This window comes from Nesoenas mayeri (assembly GCF_963082525.1).
Source record: "Nesoenas mayeri genome assembly, chromosome: 1".
Taxonomy (NCBI): Eukaryota; Metazoa; Chordata; class Aves; order Columbiformes; family Columbidae; genus Nesoenas; species Nesoenas mayeri.
Genome location: NC_137541.1, coordinates 209,967,391 through 209,992,498, shown reverse-complemented (window position 1 = coordinate 209,992,498; position 25,108 = coordinate 209,967,391). Strand labels below are relative to the sequence as shown.

Below are 25,108 nucleotides of genomic sequence, written 5' to 3'. Positions count from 1 at the left end.
ACATCGTACATGACTCCTGCTCTCAACAAAAGAGTAACACAGGTCTAGTTTCATTCGGTGTTTTCCACCAATAGATATACAGGAATATATAGTTGCACCTAAAATAAGAGCTATAATCAATTGCTTATGTTGGTAGAAGATACTTTATCCTTTGGGAAATCATACTGTCTCTTTATGTGAGGTGTTATTTTAAAATTCCTACAGCTTTGGCTTAATAGAAAGCAGTATAGACTAGAGTTATTGTTACTTATTTTATCCTTTTTTCATCTTAAAGTTTTCTATTATGTTTTCTATTTATCTAGATGTACCTGTAGCATTAATACTGATTGCAGTATCTTCTGAGTAGCAATAGCTGAGTCTTTCTTTCTCTCTTATTCTCAAATAGAAGGTATTCAGTAATAAGTTCAAGTCTTAACTTGGATAATACTCATTTGTATGAGTATAGGTGTTTAGTGTCATTTTAGACCCTGTGAGTGTTCTCTCCGGCCTCCAGCTGTTGTCTCACAAAGGTGACCCCTGTCACATCTGCAAGTCTTGAGTTGGGTGTATTGGAGATGACAGAGCATCTCAGGTGGCTTTAGGCACCTAACCCTTGGCAACTGAATTGAGTCCTGGCTTTCTACTGATTGTAATGGGACCCGAGACACTAAGTATGTGGACACCAGAAGTTAGATAGATGTCTTAAACTTGAACTGAATCACAAACTGTACAGATGTTTGCCTCCGTAATTCTCTGGTTTCTGTCTCTTGCATGTGCTGGAGACCATCAGCCTCTGTGGAGAATTCTCTTGCCACCATGTAAGACTATTTGGTGCTTTTCCTGGCATGAAAAAGATGTTTTCTAGATCCATCTCACCATTCCTTCCTAAACTGAGGTGTCATTTACCTACCATCTCTTGAAACTGCCTTAAATTTCCACCTTTTCATCTCTCTTCCCTCAGCAGCTTGTTCCTAACTCTGCCAGAGTTTCAAATCCTCTTTCTTAACACAGATACAGAGGTGAGCAAGGCCACCCTGAAACCCAGATCATTAAAATGATCCAGGCTCAAAACAGTCATATGTGGGTGGTGGTTTTGTGTGTGTGTGTGTGTGTGTGTACATAGAGGTTATTTTAATCCAAGTCACTTTGATGCTACTTACCATGTAGTTCTGGTGTCACATCAGAATAAGGGGCCTACAAATGGTGGGAAGTAAAGGTTGGGTAGAAGCAGAGGAGAGTGAAATGAAGAAATAAACTTAACAGCAGAGTCAACGATACTGTTAAGCAGACATTCTTTATTTTATCAGCATTGAGGAACACTGGGGATCATCCTCCATAAGTGCTACGATGACTGGATGCTCTTGTGTTGCTTATATTCACACAATTATCACATATCCATGACAATTTGGGGAAATTTTTAACATACAATATATCTATACTAAGAAATAATGGATGAAGTTAGTTATAATTGATTAGTTTCTTACATCTATTAATTATTAGTCAAATATAAGCTAAGCACTGTGCTTCTAAACCATGTATCACTCAGTCTTCTGTCTCCCTCTTGTCATGAAGAAAGATCTAAAACTTGAAAAATATCCCCTCATTTTGCAGGTGGTTACAAAGCATTTATCATGTCAATTGGTTAATGAAGGGTACGTCTTAATCATAGTAACTTAATCATAGTGTACATTAATTTAGCAGCTTCTCTTCAAGAGGGGAGCAGGAATGTCTTGCATCATCTTTCCCATGAGAGTTAAAAGACTTTGTGTGAGGCCAAGAACGCACTTACTAATCCGCGAGCAGCTCATAATTACTCCGATAGCAAGTTCACGTATCACCGGAGAGGAAACATTTCAACCAGTAAATAACCTTTTCTCATTCCCTTTATCTTGTGTTAAGATTAAAAGTCAACGTTGACAGCTGTTTGAAGAGATTTATTTTTTTACTTTTGCTGGTCAGTTCAGATTGCTTAATTAGGAGAAATGTGAAAGATTCTGTTATTGAAAGCAGTATTTTTAGAATACCTCTCTTTTTCTCTTATTTTCATGAGAATCTGCTTTATTGTGCGTTTCTCAAGAATACAAAATGCTTATTTAACCAGTGAAATCAGCTCACCGAGTTTCCATCTCTCCGCGTTTCTTCATCATTCAGACATGTCCAGACGTGCTGTTGACAGGATTTCTGGAAGCATTAACTCCTTTTGTTACAGAAGCCATTGTCTTCTGCAAGCAAATTCCAACTAGGGTCTTTTGGGAGGCTCTTTGAGGTTATAGTTACATCCCTGAGAAGCTGCCAGCAAATGAACTTGAGTGTAATCAGCTGTCCAACTTTGAAAAAAAATCCTGTATTGTATTTCTTAGCTCTTTTTTTCCTCCCTTGTTCTTTTATGAGGCCTTAAGTGACTCATGCTCTTAAAGAGCTGTGTGAATGAATCCTGTAGCTAATTCCTATCAAACTTGGTAAGGAATATCACTGAACTTAGAAATAATAACTATTAGTATGTGTCCCGTTCTAACAGATGGGATGAGGGATGAGTTAACTCTGAACATGACACATGCCCTCACTCAACAGATGGGATGAGGTGTGAGTTAACTCTGGGTATTTCTGCACGGTTATGCAAAGTGAATGACAGAAAATCACTCCAGGGGTCCAATTCAATTATGAATTTACCAAAAGCACGTGGTGGAAGACAAATTACACCGATCGGTGACTTGGCAAAAGTATGTTATAATATCACAAAGCTTATCAATATGTTGACAGCAAAAGTCCTTCTAAAAATGGTGGATTGGCAACTATTAGTAATGATAACGCAAAACTTAACAAGATTTTAGTAGCAGAACTTAAAATTATATTACTTCTATATGTTCAAGTAAAAGGCAAAAAAAAAAAAAAGAGGGAGAAGGAAAACTAAGATATAAGAGAGAGAGAAAGAGTAAGATATCACCACTTCACAGGTTATCAATCAGTATCACAGATTGTCAGGGACTGGAAGGGGCCTGGAAAGCTCATCCAGTGCAATCCCCCCATGGAGCAGGAACACACAGATGAGGTTACACAGGAAGGTGTCCAGGCGGGTTGGAATGTCTGCAGAGAAGGAGACTCCACAACCTCCCTGGGCAGCCTGGGCCAGGCTCTGCCACCCTCACTGAGAAGTTTCTTCTCATATTTAAATGGAACCTCCTGTGTTCTGGTTTGTACCTATTGCCCCATGTCCTATCATCGGTTTTCACCGAGAAGAGCCTGGCTCCATCCTCCTGACACTCACCCTTTATATATTGATAACCATTAATGAGGTCAACCCTTGGTCTCCTCCAAGCTCCAGAGCCCCAGCTCCCTCAGCCTTTCCTCACACGGGAGATGCTCCACTCCATCATCTTTGTTGCTCTGCGCTGGACTCTTTCCAGCAGTTCCCTGTCCTGCTGGAACTGAGGGGCCACAACTGGACACAAGATTCCAGGTGTGATCCTGTGATGTCCGATGGAGAGAGGGTGGTTGCGTTGAAGACTTCCGTCACACTGCGTGACCTGCGTGGGGTTATTTTATACCCCAGTTCATTTACATGTTGGCAGTTCATCACCTCTCTCTGTTCGCTCTTCATGCTAATTAGGAAGACTTCTGGAAGTGGGTCTGGGGTCTTCAAACTACAGGAAAGTTCACAGTACTGACCAGAAGTGAGTTGTTTTGCCCATCAGGGATAGCTGTTGGTTCATGGTTTCTCCTGATAATTGGTTGTCTGACAGATGCTTCATCTCATTCCAATTAGTCCATGAGGCCTTCACAGTGATTGACAAGGTGTCTGATACCGTAACCATCTATCTCTTCCGCCAAACACAACACCTTGGGAAAGATAAGGAAGATGCCTTCCTACACAGCCATCCATCTTATCCTCCCAAAGTAACAAAAAACAGATGCTTAAGGCATAACGTGGCCCTTTGTTCTGCTAAGGATGGGGGGAGCACTTCAAGGTTGTCCCAGTATGAAGCTGAATTCAGCTGTTGCTTCTGTTTTGTCCTCTCCAAGGCATCATGGCAAAAGTAAACTAACGTGATGGCAAAGTGCTACCTAATAACTTCAGCTGCCATCTCTGTTCCTGATACTTACTTTGTGCTACCCGTTATGGTCGCCAACCCTATAATTCATGGATTCGGGGGTTTTAAACCTTTTTCTGCAAAGTTACTTGTGTACTGGATCAGCTGGTGGACCTGGCTCACCATGGTGGTGTGGGTGAAGAAGCAAGAGATGCGTTTAGCAATATCGTGAAACATACCTGAAGTTTCTATGGCCAAAACCATATATAAAAGAGTTTGTGTAAGCTGGTGTTGCTCTTAATGAGTCTCATTATTCAGAAAGACATAATTGTGAATTTGTTGAATATCCTGTACCAGTTGTAGGAAGGTAATTAGTGCACAGGCACGGCCATCAACAACTTTCAGTGTGGTGAGTGGAAAAGGTCAAAAGGCCAATGGTGTCCTGTTCTGTATCCAAACTAGCGTGGTCAGCAGGACAAGGGCAGTGATCCTTCCCCTGTGCTCTGCATTGGGGAGGCCACACCTGGAGTATTGTGTTCAGTTCTGGGCCCCTCAGTTCAGGAAAGAGATTGAAGTGCTGGAGCGGGTCCAGAGAAGAGCACCAAGACTGGGGAAGGGACTTGAGCACAAGCCCTATGGGGAGAGGCTGAGGGAGCTGGGCTTGTTTAGTCTGGAGAAGAGGAGGCTTAGAGGTGAGCTCAGCACTCTCTAGAACTACCTGAAGGGCAGTTCTAGCCAGGTGGGGATTGGGCTCTTCTCCCAGGCAGTCAGCAATAGGACAAGGGGCCATGGGCTTCAACTCTGCCAGGGGAAATTGAGGCTGGATATTAGAAAGCAATTCTGTGCAGAGAGAGTGGTCAGGCATTGGAATGGCTGCCCAGGGAGGTGCTGGACTCACCGGCCCTGGAGGTTTGTAAACTGAGATTGGACATGGCACTTAGTGCTATGATCTAGTCAATTGACTGGAGTTGGACCAAAGGTTGGACTTGATGTTCTCTGAGGTCTTTTCCAACCCAGTCGATTCTGTGATTCGGTGAAATCTTGTTTGCATCCAGTTCTTATTTTTCTTAGAAAAGAGTCAGACCTGGTGTTACAACTCTAAGTTGCCTCACTAATAAGGTTTGCTTAATGTACTGGAAATCAAGAGGCTGTGGGTCTTCACTGATCCACTTGTGTGCTTTTGCATTTTCATAATTTTCAGTCCTTCAGAAGGAGGTAAGATTAACTATATATTCTGTGATATATTTATGAGCAGAATTTTTTTAATGTTCTTTTAGAAAAATTTAGAAGAAAATGATGCTATGATTTTTTTTTCCTTTGTAATGATAAATAAATGGCAATTTTGAGCATACCGGTTGTTGAGAAATCACTTCTCTTATCATCACTATTTTAATTCTGTCTCCATTTAGCTGACGAGTTCCTGGAGAAGTAACTGAGCTGTAACCCACTGATCTTCTCCCAAAGTATAAAAATTATATAAGACAAGAGAACATTAAATGCCAGGAAAAAAAGAAAAAAAAAAAAGAACCTCACAACAAACAAACCAAAAACACCATTAAAACAATGTAAGAAATTTCCAAAATTAGGAAGTAACCATGCAAGCCCATCACAAGGTACTTCCTAATGGGCTAAAGTTCTGTTTTGTGAGCCAGCTCTAAATGGTGTGGTCTTATTCAGTCAGACTTTACAAAACTAATCCATATAAATGTTTCAAGAAGCATAAACAGCAAGAAAGGCACGATCCTTTGAAGGTGTTGGCTTTTTATGAAACATTATATTCAAGATACTCAGAATATTAATGCGGCGAACTTTCAGTAGTTGAATAACATTTGACACTGCTAAATACTGAAGTACAGTCAAGAAGTTGAGTATCCAAACGACTTAAAAACTCAAGTTTTCTTAAGACTTGCTTCTCCTTAATTAACTTAGACAAGCATGTGAGATAAAAGCAGTTTTCATGTTTTGATGTCTCTGCTTTTTGTAGCTGTTGGATGAGCTGCCAATGATATACAGTTGTTGTGTGTTTGTCTACTGCCTGTAAGTATTTGTTAAATGGTTTATTTTTTCTGAATATTTATGAAATGTTGACTTTTGAAATGGAGAATCTGTGAAGCCAAATCCAGCGTTTAATGAGGCTGACACTGAAACTTCCACTAATTTCAGTGAGATCTCAATTTTGGTAGCACTGCAGCATTATAACTTGGCCATTAGACTTGGCTTTAGTCCTAATTTTTGCTAATTTAGAAATATTTTACCAGTGTTTGTTTAGGAGGAAAAGAAAACAACTCCTGTTGAAGACCATTGTATAAAACCAGAGCTCAGTGTTGCTTGGTATGTAAACAGCAGACATAATAAAATCAACTTCAGCAACGCCTACAAAATTAACAACATCGTCATTTATTTGAGCTGTATTTCTCTGATATAGTCTGACTCCGAATGCAAATTTCTGATTTCTAATTAAACCCGCTTTCCACTCATTTGGAAAATTAAAGCAAAAAGATTCTATGAAGGGTTAAGTGCCTATTTTGTGGACTGTTTTGGAACACGCATGACAGCTTAATGCCGTGCCAGGATGTTTTCTCCCATTTAATGTTGGGAGGAATGTAGCATTTGATGACTGTAAAGATACTATAAGGTGGATTTTTCTTGCCGGTTGCTGCAAGGTCTGGATTTAGCATGACTTGTTCAATCACTTGGAAAATCCAAATTATAAATCAATTCATTGCAGGCAAAATTTAAAAAATCATCTTTTTGCTTTCAAATGTATCAAATATTCAGCTCTTGAAAACTGGGATATCTTTGGTGAAGATTATGGGTAGCTTGCAATGGAGCTGGGATGCTGCAGGAATAAACCCACATTTGTGGAAATTACCATCAAATTGTGATTCATACATTAGTATGATTTGTGCGAACTCAGGACCAGAATCATAATGCCCCTGTTAGTGGAAATATTTCAATTGTAGCTCCCCATCTCCTAGAAATTGCCTTTGCATTTATTTTATCTGATTTCAGCGTAATTGAGGAAAAGGATGAGAAATGGCTATAAAAACCTGCTCGAAAAAATAATCACGCTTATTTTGTGCAACGGTTACTCGGTTATTTTTCAAAACGTCTCTTGCTGCATTTATAGCTCTAATAAAACTCTCTGTATATACGTTTGGTAGTAATTAAAATATTCTGAAGAACAAACTAATGTTTCGTTTAGGAGGCCTTTAATAATAATTTGTTGTATTTGAAGGTAGATGATGTGGTAGTTCTACACAGGACATTCCTTTGTACATCATTTAGTCCTCCTGAATCTCAAGCCGTATCATTCCTTTTCCTATTTTGCAATGTAGCACATTGTGCTTTCTTGTAGATTTTTTTCCCATATATTCCTACGTGGTTTTATACTTTGTTCCCTTTTATTCATCCATGGTGGCGCCTATTTCCACAAGTTAATAAACACATAAACAAGGCAGCTGTAAATTTGGGTTATATGGACAACTTTCTCCAGGCCTCATGATTTTTTCTTTCTCCAAGTTCATTTTTTGTCGGGTTTTTTGGACCTTTTTTGTGGCATGATCTGGGCTGTGGGTCTATAATTCTGTCACAACTGTGACTGCAGGGTAGCGTAGAGATTATGAAGCTCATTTTAATTAGTTATTTTGCATACTGGGAGCAATTAGCTGGTTTTTTACCTACCCAATCTAGCAAATTTACTGCACTGTGACTGTAGTAAAGTCATAAACAACCTGCATTTTAGCAAATCTCTGGAGTTCACTGTTTGGTTAGTCCCTTTCCCATGCTGCCCTTAACTCACAGATATAATGTTTTTTGGCAGCTGTATTGCATTTTAAACTCATTTCTAATTTACCATCCATTATCACCCCTTAAGCACCTTCTGAAAATGCTGCTGCTTCCCAAACTCGTCCCACTGACTGGGTTATTTTTTGTATATGTGTCACCTGATTATGGGGTTTATTACACTATACATATATATATATATATTTTACTTATTACTAAAATTGTAAATTTTTATATTAACCCGACACATTTTTATTGGAGGAGCAACAATTTCTTTAAAGGCCTAAGACTCTTTTGGATCAATTTTCTCCCATGTTTTGTGATAATATACCTTGAAAAATGCTTCCTGTACATGGTAAGTGTTGGATTTTACCTCTCTCCTTTATTTTCTTTTCCAGGTATGAATGTTTCAAGTACAAGAACACAGTCAATTATCCGCTGCTTTTCTTGTTAATAACATACAGCTTCATAGTCAGCATTGTAAGTAACTTTTTCTAATAACATTTTCACCTTTAGATTGAGTTTTCCTGCAGTAAAGGAACTTACACAGGCACTAGCAGATCTTGCTTCTAGTCAAGAAGGCAAAATTACTCTTTTGTTGGGAAAATTATGTGCTGGCCAGAGAAACCTGAAATCTTTCTATCTGAATCATGGTGTGGAATAAATGGAAAAGAAAGCAGTCATCCAGTTGTTAGAATGGGAGCGTGAGGAAAACGGTCACCATTGACTTGTTTTGAGAGCCTGGACAAGCTCATTCCCCATCTTCTCTCACTTTAATTCAACTTCAGAAATGAGAAGAATCCTCTTCAACAAACTGCAAGAAGCGAACCGTGCTGTGCAGTCCATTGTATTAACTGGTGTTTTAAAACAAAAGGTAGAATAAGAAAGGAACTTAGCTGTTAAATTAGAATTTTAGCTGTGTCGTGGTTCCATTTCTCAGTGCAGTTTGCTCCCTTTATGAATAAAATAGATTTTAAGCTGGCTGTCAACCATAGATGGAATCTTCTTCATTATTTTTATTGATAACCATTTCTTAAAAGAAAACCAAGTGTTATAAATCACTTTCTGCCTTCAAAGTACTTGCCTATTCTCTTCTATGCCTCCTAAAATTTTTACACTTGTGCCCTTCTCTCTTCAAAAGCCGAAATTAAATGAACTGAATTAACAATAGGAAGAACTCCTAGATGTTTTGTGAAATGAATTGAAATGTTAAAGCGTTGTCAAAAGCATTAATAATAGCAAATCAAAATAGAGCGCGTTTTCTTGTTATACATGTCAATGAAGTGCCTGATAATTTCTGCGTCATAGCTGGTTTTGCATGTGTTGCAACTCTGTTAAATGAGGAGGTTTTAGATGTTAATGTCTCTAGTTGTGCTTCTTAATTTGAAATAACTCCACAGTTAAAACCTCAGGTTTTACCAGGAGAAATTCAAATGTTAAATCAACTTTAATAATGCATGGATAGGCTCTTGTGTCTTGATTCTAACAGAACAAGTCTTGCCAATATTTACATGAATAACATTACGATTGTTCTCTGTTGCAAATTATTTCTCTTTCTTTAATCTTTCCAGGTTTACTTAAATTTGAAAGAGCCTGTATTCCATCAGGTAAATCTTGCTCTGTTGGAGAAGCTACTCTTGTTTTAAATTATGCTATATTATTGGGATGTTTTACAGGATTTTATAGCTGAAAGGAAGACAGAAGGCAAGTGCGATTTGCCTCTTGCTGCTTCTTTCAGTATCACTGCCCATCATGTTGCTATCCTCTTGGTTTAATGTGTGTTGTGCATTAGCATTTGTTCCTAATATTTCAGGTGGTTTTCATCAGTAACAGGTGTAAGGAGGTGACCCCACTAAGGGCTCAGCTGTGTGTGAGAAGAGGGGTCATGAGTCTTTGCCCCCTTCTTGCCATTGGCAGCTGCTATGAAACGGTGACCTGACAATGGAACCTGGCTGGGGTGGCTTAGCACCGTGGTTTGCTCTCCATTTTAACTTACTAGTTTGATTTTCTGGTTTTCTGGGTTTAGTTTAATAGTATTTTTTTCCTCTCTTTTTTCTTCTTTTACTCCTTTTTTTCCTCCTTTTATTTCTTTTTTTTCCTCCCTTTTCCCCCCTTTTTTCTCCTGTCTCCTTCCTCCTTTCTTTCCTTTTCCCTTTCCTTTTCCCTTTCCTTTTCCCTTTCCTTTTCCCTTTCCTTTTCCCTTTCCTTTTCCCTTTCCTTTTCCCTTTCCTTTTCCCTTTCCTTTTCCCTTTCCTTTTCCCTTTCCTTCTCCCTTTCCTTCTCCCTTTCCTTCTCCCTTTCCTTCTCCCTTTCCTTCTCCCTTTCCTTCTCCCTTTCCTTCTCCCTTTCCTTCTCCCTTTCCTTCTCCCTTTCCTTCTCCCTTTCCTTCTCCCTTTCCTTCTCCCTTTCCTTCTCCCTTTCCTTCTCCCTTTCCTTCTCCCTTTCCTTCTCCCTTTCCTTCTCCCTTTCCTTCTCCCTTTCCTTCTCCCTTTCCTTCTCCCTTTCCTTCTCCCTTTCCTTCTCCCTTTCCTTCTCCCTTTCCTTCTCCCTTTCCTTCTCCCTTTCCTTCTCCCTTTCCTTCTCCCTTTCCTTCTCCCTTTCCTTCTCCCTTTCCTTCTCCCTTTCCTTCTCCCTTTCCTTCTCCCTTTCCTTCTCCCTTTCCTTCTCCCTTTCCTTCTCCCTTTCCTTCTCCCTTTCCTTCTCCCTTTCCTTCTCCCTTTCCTTCTCCCTTTCCTTCTCCCTTTCCTTCTCCCTTTCCTTCTCCCTTTCCTTCTCCCTTTCCTTCTCCCTTTCCTTCTCCCTTTCCTTCTCCCTTTCCTTCTCCCTTTCCTTCCTTGCTCTTTCCATTTTACTTTGCACAAATTCAAGCTGACTTTAAACACAGAATTTCTGTGGTTATGTCACAGACGAGCTGTTTTGGTCTCAGCCATTTAAGGCACATTGGGTGCAGGTTCCTTGTGTAGCAGCCCAAGACTATTAATGAGCATCCACTGCCCGCAGGGACGAGACTTGTATCACTTGCTTCTTCACAGGAGCTCAGAAATCACACTCATCTCTATGTGCCGTGAGCAGTTTTCCCTCATTTATGATTTTTTGATTAGGAATAACAGCTGAAAAATTGCCAAGCGAGAGCAGAGAGCTCTTTGCAGGCCAGAGCTGTAAAGCCTTAATTTCTGAAATCGGCTGTGCCATCACTGGTCCACATGTACCTGCTGCATCAGCAGCTGTAAAAATGATGTGTGATTCCGGTCGGTGGATTAGTGAAGCACTGATGAATAAAATAAATTCCCAGCTGCTCCAAATAATCTCTCCTAGAAACATGAATTGCTACTCTACTTATAGATAAAAAGAGAAACTTGCAGGGGTTTTTGATAATGTTAATAAAAACCTTTCTGGTCTTTATTCTCCCTAGTTATATTTCTAGCAGGAAGATGCCAGCTGGGCTGAAAGTGGCGATTTCTGATGCTTTTACTAAGCTGTGTATAACTAGTTTTGAATGAAAATAACTTTGTTAACAGTGGCAGAATTTACTACTGATAGTGGACTTTTATTTCTTTAATCCATTATCTATTCAACCTACATTTATGGCAATAAATATATCACAGCTTCATAATATTTCACTTTGATGCATTGGCACAGGTGTTGTCCCATGTCACAATTATTAAGGTGATAAATATTATGACTTCAAACTGATATCCCAGACCGTTAATTTTTTGCATCTGGTTTCCCATAGCTTCAGAATACAAATAATATGTTAAAATGTATACATGAGGAATCAATGTAGAAAATATTTAGGCCCATAAAAGTGCTGGACTTTACACAACTCTTTTCCAAACATTGATTTTTATGGAGAACATACAGTTACGGCCAAATTCCAGATGTTCAAGTACTGAACTCATTTTTTTTCACAATCTTTGCCGAATATATTGTAAATCCAGAGGAAAGATTTCTCTGACTGCCCAGCTAAGCAAGGTTATTTATTTGTCCTTTATTTGTCCTTTATTTGTCCTTTATTTGTCCTTTATTTGTCCTTTATTAATATATATATATATATATAATTTCAGTAAGTATTTTGCAACTGAGTGGGTCACATAGACTCAAAGTAAAGTTAAATATGCTCATGTAATTGTAGTTGAAGTCTCAGTGGCTGGCTCTATTGGAAAGCAGCGGCAGGACATAAAGCAGCATTTGATTCCCATTTGTGATCATCATCATTTGTCAGCTTTGCAAAAGGGGGAATAAGTACACGGACAACTTTATATTGTTCATTGTTTCAGCGTGGGTTTTTTTTTCCCTGAAAGGAGAGCAATAAGAATGGAAAGGTTTCCCGTTATATTCAGTAGCCACGGTACAAGCTTCATTTTTCAGTGAATTACTTTCTACTTTCTCAGCTTAGGTTCATAAATTGCTTGCTGCCAGCAGGGCATGAAGGGGATTTCAGTTTATTATTCATGGAACAATGGCAACAGAGACCAGCTTCTTTTTCTCCATCCAGATCTTTAAGGGTCTCAGTGCTTTAACCATAGGGAAGGATGAGGTGCAGGGTTTGGTCAGCTGGAAGCTGCACATCATTAGGAAAAATAACACTTCCCTACCTGACAAGTGATCTGGTATTTTTTATAGCCTTATCAATTAAATGAAAGATAGCAGTGGCTTTTATAAGCATGTGTTATCTTGTTGTTGTCAAAAATCTCTCCAGTTAGAGCGCTATTATTACCTAATTTCCATGGTGCTCAACATTCCTGCATCCCAGTTCCCTGGTTGTTGTCAAAGAAAACAGCTTTACCTCTTCCCCATCCAGCACACAAATCTCTAATGGGAATTTGATTGGGGACCTCGACAGGTTAAAACTCTCCTCAGAATTAGTTTTAAATCAGATTAGTTGCTTATCCCTGTTTACCACATGTATATTTGAGCTTATACAAGGAAAGGGGTGGCGGGAGACTGGCTGCTGGTATGGAGCAGTACATAGATGCACAAATATAAGGCAGAATTAGAAGAAATGACCCTGGCAGTTAAATTTTTAGACTCAAGTCTTACAAGTGGCCTTCAATCTAATATGAGATGGCCTAGAAAGCTGTCACCTACCACGCATATTGTATTCCAGCCTGATTTATTTACTTGTAATCTACCATATGCTCCCTATAGACACGTAGTGATGAAAAACCTCATTCAGCTAGTGGGCCAAGTTATGTGAATAACGAACAAGATCTAAAAACCCGTTTTAGCTGCATAGCCATCCCCTGCAAGAGTTCGAAGCAAATTTGGGGCAAACATAATTATTAATAAAAGGTAAATAGGAAATTAGATTAAACGTTCAGGCTGAGCTGATAGCTTTTTTTGTTTCTTCGACGTTAGGAGATGTGCTGATGGGCTGATACCAATGGGATGAAGTTCAACAAGGCCAAGTGCGGGGTCCTGCACTTTGGCCACAACAACCCCCTGCAGCGCTCCAGGCTGGGCACAGAGTGGCTGGAGAGCAGCCAGGCAGAAAGGGACCTGGGGGACTAATGGACAGGAAGCTCAACATGAGCCAACAGTGTGCCCAGGTGGCCAAGAAACCCAGTGGTATCCTGTCCTGTATCCAAACTAGCGTGGTCAGCAGGACAAGGGAACTGATCCTTCCCCTGTGCTCTGCATTGGGGAGGCCACACCTGGAGTATTGTGTTCAGTTCTGGGCCCCTCAGCTCAGGAAGGAGATTGAAGTGCTGGAGCGGGTCCAGAGAAGAGCAACAAGACTGGGGAAGGGACTTGAACACAAGCCCTATGGGGAGAGGCTGAGGGAGCTGGGCTTGTTTAGTCTGGAGAAGAGGAGGCTTAGAGGTGAGCTCAGCACTCTCTAGAACTACCTGAAGGGCAGTTCTAGCCAGGTGGGGATTGGTCTCTTCTCCCAGGCAGTCAGCAATAGGACAAGGGGCATGGGCTTAAACTCTGCCAGGGGAAATTGAGGCTGGAGATTAGAAAGCAATTCTGTGCAGAGAGAGTGGTCAGGCATTGGAATGGCTGCCCAGGGAGGTGCTGGACTCACTGGCCCTGGAGGTTTGTAAACTGAGATTGGACATGGCACTTAGTGCCATGATCTAGTCAATGGACTGGAGTTGGACCAAGGGTTGGACTGGATGATCTCTGAGGTCTTTTCCAACCCAGTCGATTCTGTGATTCTGTGATTACAAAAATGTTTTTTGTGTCGACATTCCAGAAGTGATGTTGTGGTGTCTCGTAAGAAACTCCAGGAGCTGGAGAAGTAGATCAGCGTGAGAATTGCAAATAAGGGAAGGGAGTGACTAGTGGAAAATGACTAAAGGAGATAATGAAAGGCAGGATCAGTCTGGGCTTTCTTCAGATCAGTAGTGGAACTGTTTAATGACCTATAGCAGGAAAAACAGAATCATGTACTGATGAATTTTGTGATGATACAAAGTTCTGAGGCATCGCTGAATACAGAGGAGGAGATGAGGAGATAACCTTGAGGACTAGGATGGCAAATGATTCAGAATGGAAGAGCATGCACTGGTGGGCAAATACCAGCCATTCCTTTTCTAAACTGAACACCATTAACAATATGACTGGTGAATTTTCTGCCATAGTAAAGTACAAGTATTAGGTTTATGAATTAAGGTGACTGTGGGTAAGAGAGAGAGAATAAGCGTGGGGGAAAAAAAAAAAGGTAATTTCATTTGCCAAAATGAAAAACTTAATAAAATTGTTCTCCAGAGGTGTTCTAAATACACAAATGAAAGTGAAATCACTATGAAATACTTATGTAGAAATACATATGGGAGCCTGAAACTGCATGAGGAATATGTTACATCAGGGCACAACCTGTTTAAAACTTACAGGACCCCTCATTTTGGTGAATCTCTGTGGACCCACTCAATGTTCTACAGCTCTTCACAGTCTCTCCCACTGCTCAGGCAACACTTAGTTGTAGATTTGTGGAACATGTTGTTTTACATTCTACATGGTCCAATTTCCAAGCAGTCCGTTAAAAATGAACCTTTTCAGGGCATGTCTTCGCCAGAGAGTTTTTTCTGCTTGGACACTACGCTGCTGAAAACCACGTATAAAACTAATTCGAGTGACGTTTCACTCTGTCACACAGCTTGTATGTGGATATCTTCCAGAAGGCGAGTATGGTTTTCATTCTAGTACCTCCACCTGCACAATATCATAAGGAATGTGGAAGGATGTTCAGACTCTCCAAAGGATCAGCTCTACAAAGCGTTGAAAGGCATCCAAGACAAACTCAGTTTGCTACAGTGTCCCCAAAGCTCAGGAGATCCACTCGGTGCCACGCAGAAACAGTGACCTGTATGTCACTTTGCCATCATATATGGACACCTAAACAAGACCAAACCAAGTGAATCAGAATTAATTCATTTAGGAGCTGTCAGGACAGTACATGGTACTAAACAGCCGTAACTACACCGAATTACTCGGTGTTTCATTGTCATTATGGGAATTGTCCTTCCTTTTTCCCTCTGCTCAGATTTCATTTCCAGAAATCCAGGAACGTGTAGAAGCCTGTTTTCCTCGTTACAATTTGCAAACACAGTTTCCAACTTTAAGTACTTAGGCTATTTTTTTAGGGAGCTGGTTGGTGTATTAATAGATAAGCAGTGGTTGCCAAGAACCCAAAATCTCTCCGTGCAGTTCCCAATGCGTACGCTAATATTTGAGGCTGATAAATTGACTTGATTAACGAAGGATGGGCAGACGGCCAGGAACAGGGGAAACAAAGTAGAAAGAACAGGCTCTTTCTGTACTAAAAGGGTAGATGAAGAACCAGTTTTGTATGTTCCCCCCAGTGTGGAGTACCAAACCACATCCATAAAAAATGAATCTGTATGATTTGCTTAACTGCCTGTACACCGAAAATTCTGCCAAACACCAAGCCCTGAAACACTTAGTTCCCATTTGGGAATTAGAAAGATGTTCTTCATATTTGGCCTCCTTATCGGCTAATCCACTGTGTATTAATAAAGACGTTGAGTGTTTCCCCATTGCAAAGCTGAGATACATGCAGCTTTATTCGTATCTTAAGAAGTAAAGAGGGAACTGTCTAATGATAACAAAAAATGATGGGATTCTGCCGTTGCCTTTTGTTTCATTTGTAGCACGAGGGTGTTTTGCTTACAATTTAAGGGCACTATGAGACAAAAATAGCACAAAACTTGCTTGGGTTTTATCTCTCACTTATGTGATGTGTTACTTAAAAAAAAAAGGAGCTAAAGGATTTGAGAAATTTGAGTCAACTTGAATAAAGTAGGTTTTTTTATGTTGTATTTTATCCTTTGCGTGGAAGCATAATACCTAACAATTCTTTGCCATGATGAAAACAGTAGATCCATGGGTGGTAAAGGACTAAGAGTATAAACTAAGTGTAAAGTATAAACTAAAGTATATACTAAAGTATAAACTATATAAGTATAAACTAAGTTGTGTACCTCGGTTTGTCAATGCGGCTCCGCTCTCCTCATGTCACGGCAACATCTCGACGTTGCCTTAGCGTGAAGGGGAGGGCTGGAGCGTGCAGAGCACAACGCTTTGTTGTCCTCGTCTTTCACAGGCTTTTAAACACAAATGTGTTTTACTGCTAACAACCCGTTTGTGTGGGGGAGCGGAAAAAGCAAGAAATTGAAGTGTCAACTGTGGGCATGTTTTTCTTCAATCGCTGCAAGGTTCTTTTTATTATGATTTTCTTTCTCCTTCCTCCCTCCATTTAAGACTGTCCTCTTCTGCAAGCCATTAAGCAACTCGCTAGGACATACCAGAGGCACTACAAAGAAAGCTTTTCTCTCAGTGTTTGCTCTTTCCTGCTTTTAGCAGCTGCTGCTGCAAAGAAAAATAGCACTTTTAGCCTTTTAGCAGGACTTTGGGCCGCCTATAAGCTGTGTTTCTGTAGGCAGAGCCTGATGCTGTCTAACTTATTGTACAACGAACCTCAGAGCAAATTGGGTAAAAGCAGGAAGGTGGTCACACACTGTGATATAAATTTCTTTTCATGGGTAGGTTTTTTTCATCTCTTGTGCTGCAGAAGAGCATTTTATCAATGGAAATTGTGGGAAGGTCAGCAAGGAAAAGGCATCAAACTGTGATTTGGGTTCTAGGGGAGCTTTTCTATGAGTACTATTCCTTTCTGTGCTATCCCTCTTGGAAAAAATTACTGGGTTTGATCAGGAAAATGAAACAGGCTGTTTTAAATGACACTGATGAAGTAAAATGTTGTCTAACTTTAAAATTCAGTCGGTATTTGTTATATGGTGAGGTCTTTATAGGCAAAATGTTAGTGATGAATTGTACCAACATACAGCACCGTACATACCTGAGCAGTCTCCTTTCTACCTTTTGCTTGAGACTGATAAGCACTTGATATTCATCACTATGTTGCAGGTTTGGGGTGTTTTCTCCTGATTTATGTGCTGTATGCCAGCAAGGGAACTGGAATTAGCCAGCAGTTTTGTGTAAAGTACAAGCCAGAACCAATTAGCCTTTCAAATAATTTGGCTCCACAGAGCAGAACACCCAATAGTAGTAGCTGAGTTACTGAAGTTATTTGATCTTGCTCTGAATGCAAATAAAGAGCTGCTGTGCTGAATGACTTTACATAGTCAATATTGGAGCTTATTTCTATCTGTTGTCAAACATAAGGGCTCTGTTGTCTGCCTTGTTCCTTATATATGCACCACTAATATGGTTTGTGCCACTAACCTCATCTTGAAAGCTAAAAGGAGTTTGAAAATTTGCTCTTATGGACTTTTGAAAGGTTGGTTTCACTTGGCATTACCACAGCAATCTATTTTGGCAGGTGACTAGACACGTGTATTTTTGCAGGATGGTCATAGCTGAATTCCCTGGTTAGAGCAGAGTGAACGTTAGTCCTTGTCTTGAAGGAAATATAATCTAAAAGAAGGGCTGAGGAGGTCAATAAAACATGGTAAGGATGCTGGTTTGTAAATACACCTATGCGAGGTTTAGCGACTTCTAGAAACAGAAAAAGAGAGGAACCTTTGCTACCTGTTTCACATAAAAGAAAGCAGCGTTAAATAGGAGTTAACTAAAAGCAAAAATGATGAGGGAAAATCAATGAACAAGTGAAAAATAGCAAGGGGTTTGCGGCCCACTGGAGAAAGGCAAAGACCAAGGGTTGGCTGCTTGGAACCAACTCCTTTTTGGCAGGAGAAGAGAGTTCTGAATAAAAAGCATTGGAGAGTAATCTGCTGTCACCAGTGTCTGAAAATCCTCCCTGCCGCAGTGGCTTCTGCATCGTTTTTCAGGCTCCACTGACCACGTTTCTTCTCTTCTTTAGTCCATACGTCTTGGAGATGGTTTTATGTGCATCCTAAGTTTGTGAATAAAAAAACAGGAGAACGATTTAAAGATCATGAGGCAGAAAAAATAACTTATTCTTTCGACTTCTTATAGAAGTCAGGTGATTACATACAAATTCATCAAGCCTACAGTGAGCCAGATTTTGCTCGTGGATTCTTTTCAGAGCACACAGCCTTCCCGCTGTGTAATTAGACTGAATCCCAACCATCTCTAATAGTTGGGTTTAAAAGCTTCCTGGAAACTTTCTTCCATACCGGTGCTCAGTGCATAGTCTATTCAGGTGTTTGCTTTCAGGAAAACGTATTAATCAAATATCAGTGAGGGAAGTACGGCTTTCAAACACGGGTTTTAGCTGAAGCTTACGCAATCCTGGGCTAAAATGCACAGATACAGAAGAGATAGAATTTCTCTACCGTTTTTATTTCAGCATGCTTGCTGAGTGCCATCTAGTGTTTGCTTTCTAATTCAAAACAGCGAAATAGTGCGTTTACACCACTGATTTTTCCTGTAATTGCACAAAAAGCATGGTTTATAGTCATATTTTTATTTGAAACTTGTGGAAGGTAGAGGGGATGCTGTTTTCCTGGGACTCAGAAACAAAAATCAACAGAGGTTTCAAAAATGTTTTACTCCTGTAGTGTTTCATAAAGTCTCTTGAATCCAACTGCTGAATTTTATCTCTGTTTTCATTTCCAGATCATGTATGGAACGCTAGTTTCCATTATAGTGCTACGATCTGTTTATATAGTATTATGGTAAGTAACCACTTACTTCAGCATCGTAAGATTTATATTTCACATTTGCATCTTTTTTTGGTGGGCTTAACATGAAAAATTGGCAATGGCAAAATGTCTTTTATTAGGTACATAATACCAACTCATGTGCTCTGCTTGGTTGGAAGGGAACAGCTTGTCTTCTTGTGTCTTTTTAAGTCACTGGGATAACTGGAAACTGGAAAAATGGGCTGATTCCAGTGGGATGAAGTTCAACAAGGCCAAGTGCCGGGTGCTGCACTTTGGCCACAACAACCCCCTGCAGCTCCAGGCTGAGCACAGAGTGGCTGGAGAGCAGCCAGGCAGAAAGGGACCTGGGGGGACTAATGGACAGGAAGCTCAACATGAGCCAACAGTGTGCCCAGGTGGCCAAGAAACCCAGTGGTATCCTGTCCTATATCCAAACTAGCGTGGTCAGCAGGACATGGGAACTGATCCTTCCCCTGTGCTCTGCATTGGGGAGGCCACACCTGGAGTATTGTGTTCAGTTCTGGGCCCCTCAGCTCAGGAAAGAGATTGAAGTGCTGGAGCGGGTCCAGAGAAGAGCAACAAGACTGGGGAAGGGACTTGAACACAAGCCCTATGGGGAGAGGCTGAGGGAGCTGGGCTTGTTTAGTCTGGAGAAGAGGAGGCTTAGAGCTGAGCTCAGCACTCTCTAGAACTACCTGAAGGGCAGTTCTAGCCAGGTGGGGATTGGTCTCTTCTCCAGGCAGTCAGCAATAGGACAAGGGGCCATGGGCTTCAACTCTGCCAGGGGAAATTGAGGCTGGAGATTAGAAAGCAATTCTGTGCAGAGAGAGTGGTCAGGCATTGGAATGGCTGCCCAGGGAGGTGCTGGACTCACCGGCCCTGGAGGTTTTTAAGCTGAGATTGGACATGGCACTTAGTGCCATGATCTAGTCAATGGGCTGGAGTTGGACCAAGGGTTGGACTTGATGATCTCTGAAGTCTTTTCCAACCCAGTCGATTCTGTGATTCTGTGATTCTATAACATTAAACAAAAGTGGGATCTTTCTGCTTATGATCAGTGTTCACTGCAGATAACTTCAGCTTTTAGCCTGGAATTTCAAGTGGAATAGAGTTTCTGTCTTCATATTGCTGGGTAACATGGGAAATTTATTACCAGTGTAAAAAAAATCTAGTGATGAAACTTGGAGAAAGGTGAGACTGCAGAGTTGAACCATCAGTTAATATTTTCCTTTTCCCTACTTAAGTATCTAAAAATCAAATGTAAAAGATAACACAGAAGGTTAAATGATAGTTTTCATTGCAGTTTTGACTGGGTAAAGTTAGGTATATGTTATGGAAATTTGAACTGTTTGTGACAAACAAAAGGGTATTTTAAATGTTAGGAAACATTGGGACACATGAGAATAACCAGAGCACAGAGTTTGTGGGTCAAAGTGAAGAAAGATTGAGTCAGCATTGTAATAAACAGATACCTTTAGCTCTCCTTTAGTTGCCCTCTCCCATCTCTGCTCTGTGAATAGATGGTGTTCTCAGGTATTTGAGGATTGACCCTGAAAATTTCTGATTTTTCTCTACTGTCTTCTTTGTAAATGCTCTTTTTGCTAAACTTTGTTTCGAGTTACAAGGAAGAATTTAACGAAAGGTGTGAATTTAAAGTAGATTCACGGAATCACCTTCTAATTACAATTTGAGTTAATTTGGATTGATTTTTCCCAAGAAATCCCCACAGACCAAGTGTAAATGTTGACAGACTTTTTTTTAAGCAAGAAGAATCACAGAATCACAGACTGTCAGGGATTGGAAGGGACCTGAAAAGCTCATCCAGTGCAATCCCCCCATGGAGCAGGAACACCCAGATGAGGTTACACAGGAAGGTGTCCAGGCGAGTTGGAATGTCTGCAGAGAAGGAGACTCCACAACCCCCCTGGGCAGCCTGGGCCAGGCTCTGCCACCCTCACTGAGAAGAAGTTTCTTCTCAAATTTAAGTGGAACCTCTTGTGTTCCAGTTTGAACCCATTATCCCTTGTCCTATCATTGGTTGTCACCGAGAAGAGCCTGGCTCCATCCTCCTGACACTCACCCCTTTATATATCTGTAAACATTAATGAGGTCACCCCTCAGTCTCCTCTTGTCCAGCTCCCTCAGCCTGTCCTCACACAGGAGATGCTCCACTCCCTTCAGCATCTTTGTTGCCCTGCGCTGGACTCTCTCCAGCAGTTCCCTGTCCTGCTGGAACTGAGGGGCCACAACTGGACACAAGATTCCAGGTGTGGTCTCCCCAGGGCAGAGTAGAGGGGCAGGAGAACCTCTCTGACCTACTGACCACCCCCTTCTAACCCACCCCAGGTACCATTGGCCTTCCTGGCCACAAGGGCCCAGTGCTGGCTCATGGTCATCCTGCTGTCCCCAGGACCCCCAGGTCCATTTCCCCTACACTGCTCTCCAACAGGTCGTTCCCCAACTTACACTGGAACCTGGGGTCGTTCCTGCCCAGATTCAAGACTCTACACTTGCCCTTGTTCTATTTCATTAAATTTCTCCCCACCCAACTTTCCAGCCTGTCCAGGTCTCTGATGGCAGCACAGCCTCTGGCGTGTCAGCCACTCCTCCCAGCTTGGTGTCACCAGCAAACTTGCTGATAGTGCACTCTCAGCACTTAAAACTAATAGCATGTTGCTTGCTGCTTTAGAAACAATCATCAGTTTAAAGGTATTTTTCAAACCCATGAAGATGGAAATTTTAATCTTAACCTAGAGATCTTAAGTGATACTCCGTTAATTTACTTCCGAGGGAAATTACATTGAATCAAGTTCGGGTCATTTTAATTTTGTTCTTATGCAAGGATTTAGCACAGATCTAGTCACTTAGATTAAATTTCTTTCTGTGTGGACAAACCCGTGGTCCTACAGTCATTCCAGTTGTGCACATTGAACACATTTGTGCATTCTTATTATTTCTGAAACATTTTATTGTCTTCTGACAACAACTATTGATAACACCACCATCCTCCCTCCCAGGGTATCATTCATTACTTTCTTAGAGCAAAGCTTCTGAAGTTTCACCTACACTTTGTTTTTAAGGGTTTGGAGTGTGTTTTCTTATTTAGCTGGATCACTTCATTGCAACAAGACTTGCTTCCCCCTTTGATCGTGCTATGCAAACTGGTTAGGAAGTTGGGATGGGGAGAGAACTACGTTTAAACTACTTCTAAATTTTAACTAAACTACTACTAATTTTAAATGAGTTCTGCTAGAGAAGCTGTGCCAGCCAGAAGATACCCTTTCTTTTCTTTGATTTATTTCTTTTGTGTCACTAAAACATATTCCTGTCTTTCCATTGGTAGTATTAGCACTTGTCCAAGCCTTTTCCAACTTATATATAGACATTGATTTCTGCTTAATTTGTTTCTTCTTTAATCATAGAATCATAGTATCATTTTGGTTGGAAGAGACCTTTAAGGTTATTGAGTCCAACCATTAAACCAACCTCTCATGTTCCTGAGAACCTCATCTCCACATCTGTCCAACCCCTCCAGGGACGGTGACTCCACCACTGCCCTGGGCAGCCTGTTCCAATGCCCCACAGCCCATTGGGGAAGAAATTGTTCCCCAGATCCAACCTCAACCTCCCCTGGTGCCACTTGAGGCCATTTCCTCTGCTCCTGGCGCTTGTTCCTGGGGAGCAGAGCCCGACCCCCCCTGGCTCCAAGCTCCTTTCAGGCAGTTCAGAGATCAGAAGGTCTCCCCTCAGCTCCTGTTCTCCAGCTGAACCCCCCAGGTCCCTCAGCCGCTCCCATCACACTTGTGCTCCAGCCCCTTCCCCAGCTCCGTTCCCTTCTCTCAACTCACTCCAGCACCTCAAGGCCTTTCTTGTTGTGAGGGGCCCAAAACTGCCCCCAGGATTCGAGGTTTGGCCTCCCCAGTGCCCAGCACAGGGACGGTCACTGCCCTGGGCCTGCTGGCCACACTTCCTATCACTCATATATCTTAGTGTGGGCTTGAAGTTGCTCTGAGCTTGGAGTAAAAATCTCAAAGAACAGCATGTTATTCTTTCCAGGCTGCTCCCTCCTCCTGTCCTCATCATTTATTGTTGTTGCCGTCTGTTTCCCCCCACACTTTTCATCTATTTCTTGGGTCTGCTTCCTCCCCGACATTACAACTTGGCAAACGTTGTTTTCTGTTCACAAAGCACGTTCACAGTTCAGAAGAGATGCCAACCTCTCTCTCATTCCTTCACAAAACAACACTATTTATTCCCCGAACAATTCTGGTTATAATTACCTAATTACCAGCATGTATAACATACCATTTAGTGCTCTTTCATGTCCTGGGCTTGCTTATATCTCTAGAGCACTGAGTTGGGAATATTACAGTGTAGCCTCTGCCATGTACTGCATGATGCTCCATGCATTTATTAGACTAAGCAAATAACAATTCTGCTAGTTTATGTTGGCAGTACATATTGTGGACATGTGCAGCTTGTATCTTATTAGTTTACCCTGTGGAATAAGCTCTACCTGTTGTGTTTTGCACATTTTGGTTGCCAATGCTCACAGCTCTGAAACACGCACCGTGTGTATAACCTAATGGAGAAAAAGCAGCTCAGGAATGTGTTTTAACCCAGAATCTAAACCGCGCATTCATAATGCTTAAAAATAACTTGAAATATTTCATGGAGGATTTTTAGGGTTGGAATTGGGTTTGCTTTTGGATTTGTCTTATTAGTGGGAAAGGAACAGATGTTACCAACTTCCACGTAGGTAGTTTACAATGCTCCCACCTGATTGCAGATATTAAGGGTAAATTTATTAACGATGCCTTTTATTGCATCTCATTTCTTCAATGTGTTGCCCATATTCTAAAGAGGAAAATTAAAGTGCCATTTTTCCATCCCGCTCAACGATATAACACAACAAGAAATGATTGTTTCCTAAAACCATTCATTTGGTTAGTTGTTCGTCACGGCGGTCTGCGTTCACAAAACACTACGAGTCATTTTGAAAGACCTTATTTAAACAATTCCCCTAGTATGGGGTTATCGTGTGTAATATTGGAAGAGAGCTGCCTATTTTGGCAGAATCCTAATTTGTAATGTGAATGTTTTTTAACTGAAAAATTATACATGGGACAGAACTTCAGTTTTCCCACTTTTTGCATTAGGAGAGAGCAGTATTTAGGGGAACAATTAGAAATATAGGGTGAAACATTAACAAGACCAGTCTCGGTGTGAATTCAGGAGAGAGGAAAGGAGGTAAAATACAATACTTAAATAGATGAGATTTGAAGTCGATGTTTTTCTTTTTGGGAACAAAATAATAAAGCAGTCTATTTGTATGTAATAGTAATTATGTATGATACAGAAAAGCTGCCTTTGAAGAATCTTGGACTAAACTTTGCATTGTTTCTCCCCCTGTCTTTCTAGGGTATACCCATGGCTTAGAGGTCTAGGCTATACATCTTTAACTGTATTTTTAATGGGATTTTTTCTCTGGAATGTGGACAACATTTTCTGTGATAAATTAAGGTGAGTTATTTCACTTAGTCCGAGTAGCTCTTTAATAGCTTTTTGGCATAAAGCTTTGTTTTTTCTGTGGTGTATATTCAAGCCTATCTCATGGTATGTGTGGCACGCTGCCTACAAAACATTCACAAGTGTTTTATCTCGTTTGCTCATTACTAAGTTCAGCACTCAGCAGCCTTTTAATTTTTTTTTTAATCCATGAATAGTTTTATTTTTTAAAATAATTGATATTTCTCTTTATCTTCCATTTAAATTGAGAGAAAGTAATGTCACTGAAGTAATTTTGAACATCCGTGGCTTAGCAAAGCATACTATTCACAGTTGACTTCATCTGAATGAGTTTTTGTCCTGCTTTTTTCATTTCTGCTCTTACCATTTCCCAGGAAAATATCAAAAATATCAAAAGCAGTAGCTCTGCAGGTTAAAGAAATATCTCTTGCAATATATCTGTGCCCAGTAAAAACCAGCTGTTTGAGTGTCTCAGGAAGAACAGTAACCCTGTGAGCCAATACACCGTGGTGGTTGTTGTTATTAACCTGGAGTCTTCGGGTTTAGCACTTGTAGGGGAGGCCAGAAGAGACTTCATCTCTGTTAGTGTCAAATGGGGTAAAAAAAAAGGCCTCCAGATGAAGCTTGTAGGAACCCATCATCTCACTGTATGGGTAGATATCCTGTCCATGCAAGAAAGAACAGCAATCTGAGAGGTTGTTGTCATAGAAT

The 25,108-nt window shown here is 40.8% G+C and overlaps 1 protein-coding gene across 1 annotated transcript in view; it reads left to right on the top strand.

Annotated features, from left to right (window-relative positions):
• The window catches only part of ACER3 (alkaline ceramidase 3), a gene marked incomplete at both ends in the record, with an annotated part of 62,557 nt that overhangs the window by 32,285 nt on the left and 5,164 nt on the right, over positions 1 to 25,108 (top strand). Inside the window, 5 exons of the mRNA XM_080363683.1 lie at positions 5,992 to 6,044; positions 8,192 to 8,273; positions 9,365 to 9,400; positions 18,822 to 18,880; positions 24,290 to 24,391. Of these exons, the coding sequence (XP_080219809.1) occupies positions 5,992 to 6,044; positions 8,192 to 8,273; positions 9,365 to 9,400; positions 18,822 to 18,880; positions 24,290 to 24,391 (332 nt within the window). The remainder of the gene's footprint in view (positions 1 to 5,991; positions 6,045 to 8,191; positions 8,274 to 9,364; positions 9,401 to 18,821; positions 18,881 to 24,289; positions 24,392 to 25,108) is intronic.